Source organism: Ranitomeya variabilis, chromosome 2 (genome assembly GCF_051348905.1).
Source record: "Ranitomeya variabilis isolate aRanVar5 chromosome 2, aRanVar5.hap1, whole genome shotgun sequence".
NCBI classification, from domain to species: Eukaryota; Metazoa; Chordata; class Amphibia; order Anura; family Dendrobatidae; genus Ranitomeya; species Ranitomeya variabilis.
Window position 1 is genome coordinate 1,003,153,862 of NC_135233.1, and position 12,297 is coordinate 1,003,166,158.

At 44.3% G+C, this 12,297-nt stretch overlaps 1 protein-coding gene across 3 annotated transcripts in view; it reads left to right on the top strand.

Annotated features, from left to right (window-relative positions):
• The window catches only part of RNF168 (ring finger protein 168), a 74,523-nt gene extending 65,421 nt beyond the window's left edge, over window positions 1-9,102 (top strand). For 2 of the 3 annotated variants that reach the window (XM_077291216.1, XM_077291215.1), the window contains one exon: window positions 1,607-2,599. In XM_077291216.1, the coding sequence (XP_077147331.1) occupies window positions 1,607-2,467 (861 nt within the window). In that variant the 3' untranslated portion in view covers window positions 2,468-2,599. Of the gene's footprint in view, window positions 1-1,606; window positions 2,600-8,615 lie in introns of those variants that run through there. The other variant, XR_013221967.1, reaches the window with a different exon arrangement.
• Window positions 9,103-12,297: the final 3,195 nt, after the last annotated feature.

Here is a 12,297-nt window from a genome sequence, read left to right on the forward strand (position 1 = left end):
CCATCCTTACTGGTGTAGCTCAGTGTTGTTTGCTATTCCTTCATCCAAGACCAATCAAGATGCATTATTCATATTTTAATTTGCGGATACTAAATGGTTTTCTACATGCCATCATTTGGTTACACATCCGCACACCTCTAGACACTTTTCAAAAGCTGTACTTAGTGTCCAAATCACATATTGGCACGTATGCCTTTTTTCCCATCACATTTTGTCTAGCAATTCTGTTTACATACTCTGCTATATCTAGTATATAAGTTGCTCTGTCTAGCATACATACAATTGCATATATCTTACTACAGTGTGCTCTCAGCTCTGAGACGCCTACATCTTACAACACTAAGGAACAGAAAATTGGGCTGCATCTTAAATTGCATACACCTCCCTTCTGTATAACTGGGAATCTTACTAATGGAACGTTAAGGGTGTAAAGAAACGGTATTTTCCTTTAGGTCAAGTTGTTGAATTTTCATGTAGATTTATTTTCTTCTCATGTTAATGTGATTTAGTTTGTTGTGCTTTTGGAATCTATAAATTATGTGTGATCTTAACATTTCAAATCATATATGAAGGCCACCAAAATAACTATGTAAAAGCACCATAAATTTCAAGTTTTTTTTAAATAATGTTGAAAATGCTGAAGACAATTATTCATGAACTAGGCCTAAGCGGGCTAGCTGAACATGTCAGTATCCCAAGGTAATTTGATCAGCCTTTACTAGCTATTGACTTCTTTGAAATACAACATTTCCATTACTTAATTGTTAGGGCCACTGTTGGTCACAGGATTTACATCTCCTGCTGCTCCAGTCCCATGCTAATGTATAGTGAAACGCAGAAATCCTGCAAGGTTAGACTTCATCCACCTGTTGTAATACAGCTGTATTCACTACCATTACTTGCTATATAGCTTCACAATGTTTAAAGTGAACCTGTGCAGGATTTTGCTAAGTAACCTACAGACACTGTCAGGTTGGCAGTTTTGAACTGATTAAAATGATTCCTGGGGTGAAGAAATCCGTCTTGTGGTTCTTGTGTAATGTGTTAGAAGTGTGCAGCTAATGATATGCTCGTGCTCTGGGGCGGGACCGTAGGCAGAGTCTTATCTTCCTGCTCTATTCTGCTGTAAGCCATAGAAACCAAGGAGAGACTTGCCCACATGTCCACCCTGAAGCACAAGCATGTTCCTCATCATAGAGACAGACTGTGCTTTGGGTCAACCTTTGGGCAGGTCTCTCCATGGTTTCTCTGGCTTAGAGCAGGAAGGTAAGACTCTGCTACAGTCTGGCCTGAGATCACGGGCATATCATTAGCTGAAAACTTCTAACACTGATTACATAAGCACCACAAGACTGATTTCTTCACCCCCATGGCTCATTTTAATCAGTTTAACACTGCAAACCTGACATTCTCTGTAGTTTACTTAGCAAAATCCTGCTGACAGGTTGCTTTAAGTCGGCGGTAACAAATATCTATGCAGTGATAATCGAAAACCTGAGGTTTGTGTTCTGTGAATCTTCACATGACATGATTTTAGTTCAGTTTGTCGTGATAATCAGCCTTTTGGGTTGTGCTCCCTACTTATGATTTTTTTTTTTTTTTACAGAGTATTAATTCTGGCTTAGGAACTCAAAGTTATGCATGTGTGTTGGACTCCGATGAAGACTCAATGCCATCTCTTTCTCCTCAGTTTAGTTTTTCTTTAAATGACAAAGAAGTTGCAGCTTTTGATACAGAGCTGCAGATACCTTGTCTATCTGCTTGTTCACCTATTAATGCCCCCCAACGTGTAATGAGCGCTTCAGGGAGTTCATATGCTGAAGCCAAGGATAGAAATAAGACCCCATCAAATATGGCTGCTGAAGACTTTTCCCTGCCGTTGTCTTCCATTGGTCAAGGTGACTGTGGGCAGCGGCGTTATTCAGAATCCAGCATTGTTGCCAGTGCTCCAGACGTAAAAACGGCAGCAAACCGAGCCCTAGAATCCCCTATAGACGCAGACAGCCATTCAGCTGAGAAGCTGCAGATATTCTTTTGCCCGGACTACAATTTGGCAGAAGGATTACATACAGAAAGATTAATGGAGCTGGAAAAGATTCTCACTGAAAGAAAAATACAAGAAGAGCAGGACCGGCTGCTGGCATTGAAGCTGCAGAAGCTTCTGGATAAAGAAGACAACAAGACGAACAGATCGAAAGGATCCCCTGATGAATACAAGCTGCGACCAAAGAGGACAACTGCACAAGAAAAGTTGGACATTACTCCTCTGAAAATGTCCTCGTCTGAGAACCCTGGAAATGGTGACACATCTGATGAAAATAAACAACCCGCCCCCAAAAAACAGAAGCAGCAAACTCGATATAAAGGAAGGCACTCCTCATCAAAAACCCAATCATCTGAAGTCTTAAGACCAAGTAATAAGCAGCAGACCCTATTGGATATGTTTCAAAGGTCTGCCACAAAGTGAAGCCATGCTATCCTTGCTTGACTGTCTCTGGTTTCAATGTTTTTGTTCTGAGATTGATGCATTTTCATTTATTCATTTGGTTAAAGATTTTCTGCTTTGTGTTGGCATTTCATTAAAACGTTTAACCCCTTAGTGACGGAGCCAAATTTTTTAAATCTGACCAGTGTCCCTTTATGTGGTAATATCTCTAGAATGCTTCAACAAATTCCAGTGATTTTGAGATTGTTTTTTCGTGACACATTATACTTTATGATGATGGTAAATTTAGGTTGATGTGTTTTGTGATTATTTACAAAAAATATCCGAAATTTGAGAAAAATGTAAAAAAAATAGCAACTTTCAAACTTTGAATGATTATCTCTTTAATCCAGATGGTCATACCACAGCAAAACATTAATAAATAACATTTCCCTCATGTCTGCTATACATCAGCACCATTTGTAAAATGTTCTTTTATTTTGTTAGCATTTTAGGAGGTTTAACCCCTTAGTGACAGAGCCAATTTGGTACTTAATGACCGAGCCAATTTTTACAATTCTGACCAGTGTCACTTTATGAGGTTATAACTCTGGAACGCTTTATCGGATCCCGCTGATTCTGAGATTGTTTTTTCGTGACATGTTGTACTTCAAGTTAGTGGTAACATTTCTTCGATATTACTTGCGATTATTTATGAAAAAAATGGAAATATGGCGAAAATTTTTAAAATTTTGCAATTTTCAAACTTTGTATTTTTATGCCCTTAAATCAGAGAGATATGTCACAAAAAATAGTTAATAAATAACATTTCTCACATGTCTACTTTACATCAGCACAATTTTGGAAACAATTTTTTTTTTTGTTAGGGAGTTATAAGGGTTAAAAGTTGACCAGCAATTTCTCATTTTTACAACACCATGTTTTTTTTAGGGACCACATCACCTTTGAAGTGATTTTGAGGGGTCTATATGATAGAAAATAACCAAGTGTGACACCATTCTAAAAACTGCACCCCTCAAGCTGCTCAAAACCACATTCAAGAAGTTTATTAACCCTTTACGTACTTCACAGGAACTAAAACAATGTGGAAGAAAAAAATGAACATTTTACTTTTTTTTGCAAACATTTTACTTCAGAACCATTTTTTTTAATTTTCACAAGTGTAAAAACAGAAATTTAACCACAAATTTTGTTGTGCAATTTTTCCTGAGTACACCGATACCCCATATGTGGAGGTAAACCACTGTTTGGGCGCACCGCAGAGCTTGGAAGTGAAGGAGCACCGTTTGACTGTTTCAATGCAGAATTGGCTGGAATTGAGATCGGACGCCATGTCGCGTTTGGAGAGCCCCTAATGTGCCTAAACAGTGGAAACCCCCCACAAGTGACACCATTTTGGAAACTAGACCCCCCAAGGAACTTATCTAGATGTGTGGTGAGCACTTTGAACCCCCAAGTGCTTCACAGAAGTTTATAACGTAGAGCCGTGAAAATAAAAAATCGCATTTGTTTTCACAAAAATGATTTTTTCGCCCACAAATTCTTATTTTCACAAGGGTAACAGGAGAAATTAGACGACAAAAGTTGTTGTGCAATTTCTCCTGAGTACGTCGATACCCCATATGTGGAGGTAAACCACTGTTTGGGCGCACCGCAGAGCTTGGAAGTGAAGGAGCACCGTTTGACTTTTTCAATGCAGAATTGGCTGGAATTGAGATCGGATGCCATGTCGCGTTTGGAGAGTCCCTGATGTGCCTAAACAGTGGAAACCCCCCACAAGTGATACCATTTTGGAAACTAGACCCCTTAAGGAACTTATCTAGATGTGTGGTGAGCACTTTGAACCCCCAAGTGCTTCACAGAAGTTTATAACGTAGAGCCGTGAAAATAAAAAATCTCATTTTTTCTACAAAAATGATCTTTTTGCCCCCAAATTTTTATTTTCACAAGGGTAACAGGAGAAATTAGGCCACAAAAGTTGTTGTGCAATTTCTCCTGAGTACGTCGATACCCCATATATGGGGGTAAACCACTGTTTGGGCGCACCGCAGAGCTTGGAAGAGAAGGAGTGTCGTTTTACTTTTTCAATGTAGAATTGGCTGGAATTGAGATCGGACGCCATGTCACGTTTGGAGAGCCGCTGATGTGCCTAAACAGTAGAGACCCCCCACATATGACACCATTTTGGAAACTAGACCCCTTAAGGAACTTATCTAGATGTGTGGTGAGCACTTTAAACCCCCAGGTGCTTCACAGAAGTTTATAACGTAGAGCCGTGAAAATAAAAAAATCGCATTTTTTCTACAAAAATGATCTTTTTGCCTCCAAATTTTTATTTTACCAAGGGTAACAGGAGAAAATGGACCCCAGAAGCTGTTGTACAATTTGTCTTGAGTACGCCGACACCCCATATGTGGGGGTAAACCACTGTTTGGGCGCATGGCTGAGCTCGGAAGCAAAGGAGCGCCATTTGACTTTTCAATGCAAAATTGACTGGAATTGAGATCGGACGCCATGTCGCGTTTGGAGAGCCCCTGATGTGCCTAAACAGCAGAAACCCCCCAAAAGTGACCCCATTTTGGAAACTAGACCCCCCATGGAACTTATCTAGATGTGTAGTGAGAACTTTGAATGCCCAAGTGCATCACAGAAGTTTATAATGCAGAGTCGTGAAAATAAAAAATATATATTTTTTAACAATAAAGATTTTTTAGCCCCCAAGTTTTTATTTTCACAAGGGTAACAAGAGAAATTGGACCCCAAAAGTTGTTGTCCAATTTGTCCTGAGTATGCTGGTACCCCATATGTGGGGGTAAACCACTGTTTGGGCGCACGGCAGAGCTCGGAAGGGAAGGAGCGCCATTTTGGAATGCAGACTTTGATAGAATTGTCTGCGGGTGTTATGTTGCGTTTGCAGACCCCTAATGTACCTAAACAGTAGAAACCCCCACAAGTGACCAAATTTTGGAAACTAGACCCCCTAAGGAACTTATCTAGATATGTGGTGAGAACTTTGAAAGCTCAAGTGCTTCACAGAAATTTATAATGCAGAGTAGTGAAAATAAAAAAATATATTTTTTTCCAACAAAAAAGATTTTTAGCCCCCAAGTTTTTATTTTCACAAGGGTAACAAGAGAAATTGGACCCCAAAAGTTGTTGTCCAATTTGTCCTGAGTATGCTGGTACCCCATATGTGGGGGTAAACCACTGTTTGGGCGCACGGCAGAGCTCGGAAGGGAAGGAGCGCCATTTTGGAATGCAGACTTTGATAGAATTGTCTGCGGGCGTTATGTTGCGTTTGCAGACCCCTAATGTACCTAAACAGTAGAAACCCCCACAAGTGACCAAATTTTGGAAACTAGACCCCCTAAGGAACTTATCTAGATATGTGGTGAGAACTTTGAAAGCTCAAGTGCTTCACAGAAATTTATAATGCAGAGTAGTGAAAATAAAAAAATATATTTTTTTCCAACAAAAAAGATTTTTAGCCCCCAAGTTTTTATTTTCACAAGGGTAACAGGAGAAATTGGACCCCAAAAGTTGTTGTCCAATTTATCCCGAGTACGCTGATGCCCCATATGTGGGGGTAAACCACTGTTTGGGCGCACGGCAGAGCTCAGAAGGGAGGGAGTACCATTTGACTTTTTTAGCGCAAAATTGGCTGTCGTGTTTGGAGACCCCCTGATGTACCTAAACAGTGGAAACCCCCCAATTCTAACTCCAACCCTAACCCCAACACAGCCCTAACCCTAATCTCAACCCGATCCATAATCCTAATCACAACCCTAACGATAATCACAACCCTAACCCCAAAACAGCCCTAATCTCAACCCTAACCATAACCCTAATCAAAACCCTAAATCCAACACACCCCTAACCCTAATCCCAACCCTAACCCTAATCCCAACCCTAATCCCAAACGTAACACTAATCCCAACCCTAATCCAAACCCTAACCCTAATCCCAACTCTAACCCTAACTTTAGCCCCAACCCTAACTTTAGCCCCAACCCTAACCATAACTTTAGCCCCCGTCGTCACAAAAAAAGTTCAATGTAACCTTTTTTTTGTACGTCGCGTCCGCAATTTCCGCGGATGCGTGGCCGTAACTCTGCCCCCTCCTCCCCAGGACATAGACTGGGCAGCGGATGCGTTGAAAAACTGCATCCGCTGCCCACGTTGTGCACAATTTTCACAACGTGCGTCGGTACATCGGGCCGACGCATTGCGACCGCCCCGTACCGACGCAAGTGTGAAAGAAGCCTAAGGCTACTTTCACACTAGCGTCGTACTCGGCCCATCGCAGTGTGTCGGGCCGACGTACCGACGCTAGCGTTGTAAGCGCCGCACAACGGGTGCAGCGGATGCTGTTTTTTCAACGCATCCGCTGCCCCATTGTGAGGTGCGGGGAGGCGGGGGCGGAGTTCCGGCCACGCATGCGCGGTCGGAAATGGCGGACACGTCGCACAAAAAAGTTACATGTAGTTTTTTTTTGTGTCGACGGTCCGCCGAAGCACGACGCATCCGTCGCACGACGGATGCGACATGTGGCAATCCGTCGCAATGCGTCGCTAATGCAAGCCAATGGAGAAAAAACGCATCCTGCAAGCACTTTTGCAGGATGCGTTTTTTCTCCAACGACGCATTGCGACGGAAGCCAAAAAACGCTAGTGTGAAAGTAGCCTAACCCTAGCCCTAACCCTAACCCTAAATTTAGCCCCAACCCTAACCCTAACTCTAACCCTAACTCTAACCCTAACCCTAATTTTAGCCCCAACTTGTCTTCTCCTGCCGGCCGGCAGATGGCAGCAGATGGCGGGCGCACTGCGCATGCGCCCGCCAGGATGAAAAAGCCGGCTGGCAGGAGAAGACAGAAGAGGACCCCGGGTGAGTATGATAGGGTCCCCGAATCCCCCTATTTCTCTGTCCTCTGATGTGCGATCACATCAGAGGGCAGAGAAATAACTGATCGCTTTTTTTTTTTTTTTTTTTTTTTTTTTGCGGTCGCCGGTAAACTGTTAATTACCGGCGATCGCAAAGCAGGGGTCGGTGCAAACCGACCCCGATCATGTTCTTTGGGGTCTCGGCTACCCCCGGCAGCCGAGACCCCAAAGAACATCCGGGCGGCGGGCGCACTGCGCGTGCGCCCGCCATTTTTTCCCGGAAGAAAGATGGCGGCGCCCATGGGGAGACACGAGGAGCACCGGGGGAGGTAGGTAAGTATTGGGGGGCTATTGGGGGCCATCGGGGACCACATTTCTCTGTCCTCCGATGTGCGATCACATCGGAGGACAGAGAAATTAAACTGCAAATCGCGTTTGTTTTTTTTTTGTTGCGACCGCCGGTAAACGGTTAATTACCGGCGATCGCAACTCGGGGGTCAGTAAAAACCCCCCGAATCATGTTCTCTGGGGTCTCGGCTACCCTCGGCAACCGAGACCCCAGAGAAAATCCGACTCTGGGCGGCGCTATTCACTTTTTCCACAGCGCCGTTAATTAACGGCGCTGTGGATTAAGTACCCTTAGCGGCCGCCGTTAAAAGGCGTATCGGCGGTCGTTAAGGGGTTAAAAATGTAGCAGTCATTTTTCATTTTTTCAAGGAAATTTACAAAATTTATTTTTTTAGGGACTTAGCCATGTTTGAAGTGCCTTTAGGGGTCCCATTTATTTGGAAACCCCCCAAAGTGATGCCATTTTAAAAACAGCACCCCCTGACATATTGAAAACTGCTGTCAGGTAGTTTATTAACCCTTCAGTTGCTTTTTAGAAATTAATGCAAACTGACATGACAGAAATGACGGTGTGCATTTTTACCACCTAAATGCCTCTAACTTCTGAACAGCTTACAACAGCCGGCAGACTCTTAGGCCAGAATTTGGTCATGAATTGCCAATCACAAACATCAGGACCATACAATCATGATCTGAGGGCACCATTTGGGATAAAGAGGAAGCCCCCACAGTCTGTTAACCATTTATAATGATGTAGTCACTATTGAAAGCAGCATCTAAGGGGTTAAACAGATTTGGACGGTGCAAACACTGATCGTGGCTGATGCAGCAAGTTGTCAGCTATAATGTACAGCCGGCAGCTGCTGGATTGTCAACTGTATGGGGAGGATATTCTCTTATATCTCAGGTCAGTTAAAAGACGTATTGGCGGTCATTAAGGGGTTAAGCTCGTGTCATCATGTGATTCTTGGCACCATGTAGTTGTCTTTATTAATAAAAAAAAAATATGGTTTGCAGAATGGCTTTGGAGAAACTGACGTGGAGCTGGAGACCTGATATGGGGGTGGAAATAAATCTGAAGATAGTATAACACTTCACTGCAAGAGTTTTCAGGTGCAAGCCCTTTAAAATGGGGCCTTTGGGCGATTAGTCTCCCTGAGTTCCCTTCTGACAATCAGGATTCAGATTCAGTTCTCTGTTCTGGTGCACAAGAGCTATGAACCATTCTGTAAGGCTTCTATGCCTTAATAAGGCATATAAGCTCTTTCAGAGGGTCCATTTTAAAAGGGTTGTCTCAGACTGCTCACGGCCTTCATAATTTACATGTTTTTTTTTATCTGCAATTGATTCTTAATAACACTTTATGAAATATACGACAGTATAAGGTGTAGATTGCTCATCTGCTGCTGCAATAAACCTTTTCATTTCTTCAAGCAGTGATTCTCTTTCCTAGCAGTAGTAGCTGTGTAATTTTAACTTCATAAATCAATACTACGAGGGAAAATGAGAAACTGATATCTTGCAAACTCCGACTTTCTCTTTTAAAAGCCACTCTCTCCTTCTTGTGTTGGTTTCTACTCATTTGCTCAAAAATGTGATGAAGATTTAATTAACCTGGACTGTGAGGAATGAGGTTTCAGCTGCCGCCCCTAAAAATTTATGGTGAGAGAAGGTGCAATAGTATGGAGCAGCTGCAAAGAACTGTGCAAACTGACGCAGACTTGCAAATGCTTTTTATTGGGTATTTTATGACCCCAGTGCTTGATTCACCGCTACACTGCTGAATATGCTGTATACTGCCCTCCTTGCTGTGACTGATAGAGCATCTTCTCTGTGCAAAGTATAGGAGACATCATGGCGCATGCCAGCAGATTTTCTTAAGTTGTCGGTTGGTGTCTGAGCTGCTGCTTGCACTGATGACTCATGTTCAAAAATAAGGGTTAAAAGTTGATCAGCAATTTCTAATTTTTCCAACAAAATAAAACCATATTTTGGGGGACAACCTCGCATTTGAAGTGACTTTGGGGGGCTTATGTGGTCCCCCGCCACTCCTCTTCTGTCTTCTCCGGGTGTCGGTGCGTCCTTTCCCCGCGCAGTCGCGTCTCCTCTGCCGCTGGGCTTCCTGAGAGGTTGCAACCTGATGGCTTCTCCCCAATATGGCAGCGCCCATCAGGTATATCTTCCCGGCATCTTCCTAGGTAAGACGCCTGTGTTTTAGGGTTTCGCTAAGTATTTCTTGCCTGCGTTCTCTTCTTCCTCAGGTCCCTCTTTGTTCCAGTCCTGTACCTCTTCCGTGCCTGTCCTGAGTCTCCCGTGCTTGCCTGGTGTTCCTGCCGTTCCAGTCCTATCCCCGCCGTGCCTGCCTGGTGTCCCTGCCTTTCCAGTCATGTGTCTTTCCCGTGCTTGCCCTGGTTCCCCGTCGTGCCTGCCTGGTGTCCCTGCCGTTCCCGTCCTGTGTCTCTCCCGTGCTTGCTTAGTGTCCCTGCCGTTCCAGACCTGTGCTTCTCCCGTGCCTGCCCTAGGTCCCCCGGTTCCTGCCCGGTGTCTCAGCTGTGCCTCCCCAGAGTCTCTGCTGTGCCTACCTAGTGTCACTTTTGTGCCAGCCTAGTGCCACTGCCGCACTCGTCCTGCGTCACTGCTTTATCTCCCCTGAGTTTCTGCTGTGTCTCACCGATGCCTCAACCCTTCCGGTCAGGCTTCAGGCCTCGCCTCCCAGTTCTTCCAACTAGTTCCCTCTACCTCCGGTCCTCTGTAGTCGTCCCTTTGGCTCTAGCAGTTGTCTCCATCCCCCTTGGGCCTGCTCCTAACGCTCCCTGTATAGGGGGTGGTTCCATCTGGTCCGCTCGCCCTCGGGGGCTCTAGAGCCACGACCCAGAGGGTCCACACTCTGGTTTTCCCCGAGTCCTAATAATATTAGTTTGTCATAAATAAATACCGTATAAGCCGACCAGAGAATAAGCTGAGACCCCTAATTTTGCCACAAAAATCTGGGAAAACAATGACTCGAGCATAAGCCTAGGGTGGAAAATGCAGCAGCTACCGGTAAATTTCAAAAATAAAAAGATACCAATAAAAGTAAAATTGAGACAGCAGTAGGTTAAGTGTTCTTGAATATCCATATTGAATCAGGAGTCCCATATAATGCTCCATAAAGTTTGATGGGCCCCATAAGATTTTCCATAGAAAATGTGCCCCATATAATGGTGCATAAAGGTTGATTATGGCCCCATAAGATGCTCCATAGAAACATTTGCCCCATATAATGCTGTATAAAGGTTAATAATAGTGATGAGCGAATGTACTCGTTGCTCTGGTTTTCCCGAGCACGCTCGGGTGACCTCCGAATATTTGTTAGTGTTCGGAGATTTAGTTTTCATCACAGCTGAATGATTAACAGCTACTAGCCAGGCTGAGTACATGTGGGGGTTGCCTGGTTGCTAGGGAATCCCCACATGTATTCAAACTGTTTATCAGCTGTAAATCATTCAGCTGAGGCGATGAAAACTAAATCTCTGAACACTAACAAATACTCGGAGGTCACCCGAGCGTGCTCGGGAAAACCCGAGCAACGAGTACACTCGCTCTTCATTAGTTAATAATGGCCCCATAAGATGCTCCATAGAAACATTTGCCCCATACAATGCTGCATAAAGGTTGATTTTGGCCTCTTAAGATGCTCCATAGAAATATGCCCCATATGCTGTTGCTGCGATTAAAAAAAAAAAGACATACTCCGCTCTCGTCGCTCAGGCCCCCGCCACTTGCAATATTCACCTGTCCCCGTTCCACAGCCGGGCGCTGCTCTGTCTTCCGCGTCCTCTGCAGTGACTATTCAGGCAGAGGGCGGCACTAAACACATCATTGCGCCCTCTGACCTAAGTGTAACAGTCAGAGGATGTGGAAGATGGTGCGGCGCCCGGCGGTGGAATGCGGACAGGTGAATATCTCGCAATGCTCACCCGTTATGCTCACCTGCTCCCGGCGCGGTCCCTGCTTCTCACTGACAGATGGTCTCCGGGCGCTGACAGCTTCTTCCAGTGTTGAGTGGTCACCGGTACCACTCATTACAGTAATGAATGTGGCTCCACCCGTATGAGCGTGGAGTCGCGTCCATATTCATTACTGTAATGAGCGGTACCATGTGACCGCTCAACACAGGAAGAGCTGCGGGTGCCCGGAGACCATCGGAGATGCAGCGACATGCAGAGACTGCGGCGGGAGCAGGTGAGTATGTGACAGCCGCCACTCCCCCTCCCCCGCCGACCCCCTGGGACCATGACTCAAGTATAAGCAGAGAGGGGCACTTTCAGCCTACAAAAATGGGCTGAAAATCTTGGCTTATACTCGAGTATATACTGTATTTCAATTTTTTTCACAAAAATATTGTTTAGCCCTAATTTCTTCACTTTTGCGATGAAAAAGCAAACCCTTGTTATTTCATTAGAACTGGAAAAAATAGTATTAAAATGAAAGGCAACATGTTTCAAAATGGAGGAGTGTTACCAATGTTGCAGAGCTGGTTCACAGGGTAAAAAACATCCAGGGCTGCTGCCACTTTTATTTTTTTGAAAAGGGACTAGTTGTACAAAATCTCTATAGCACAATCGCTATATGAGGGAAG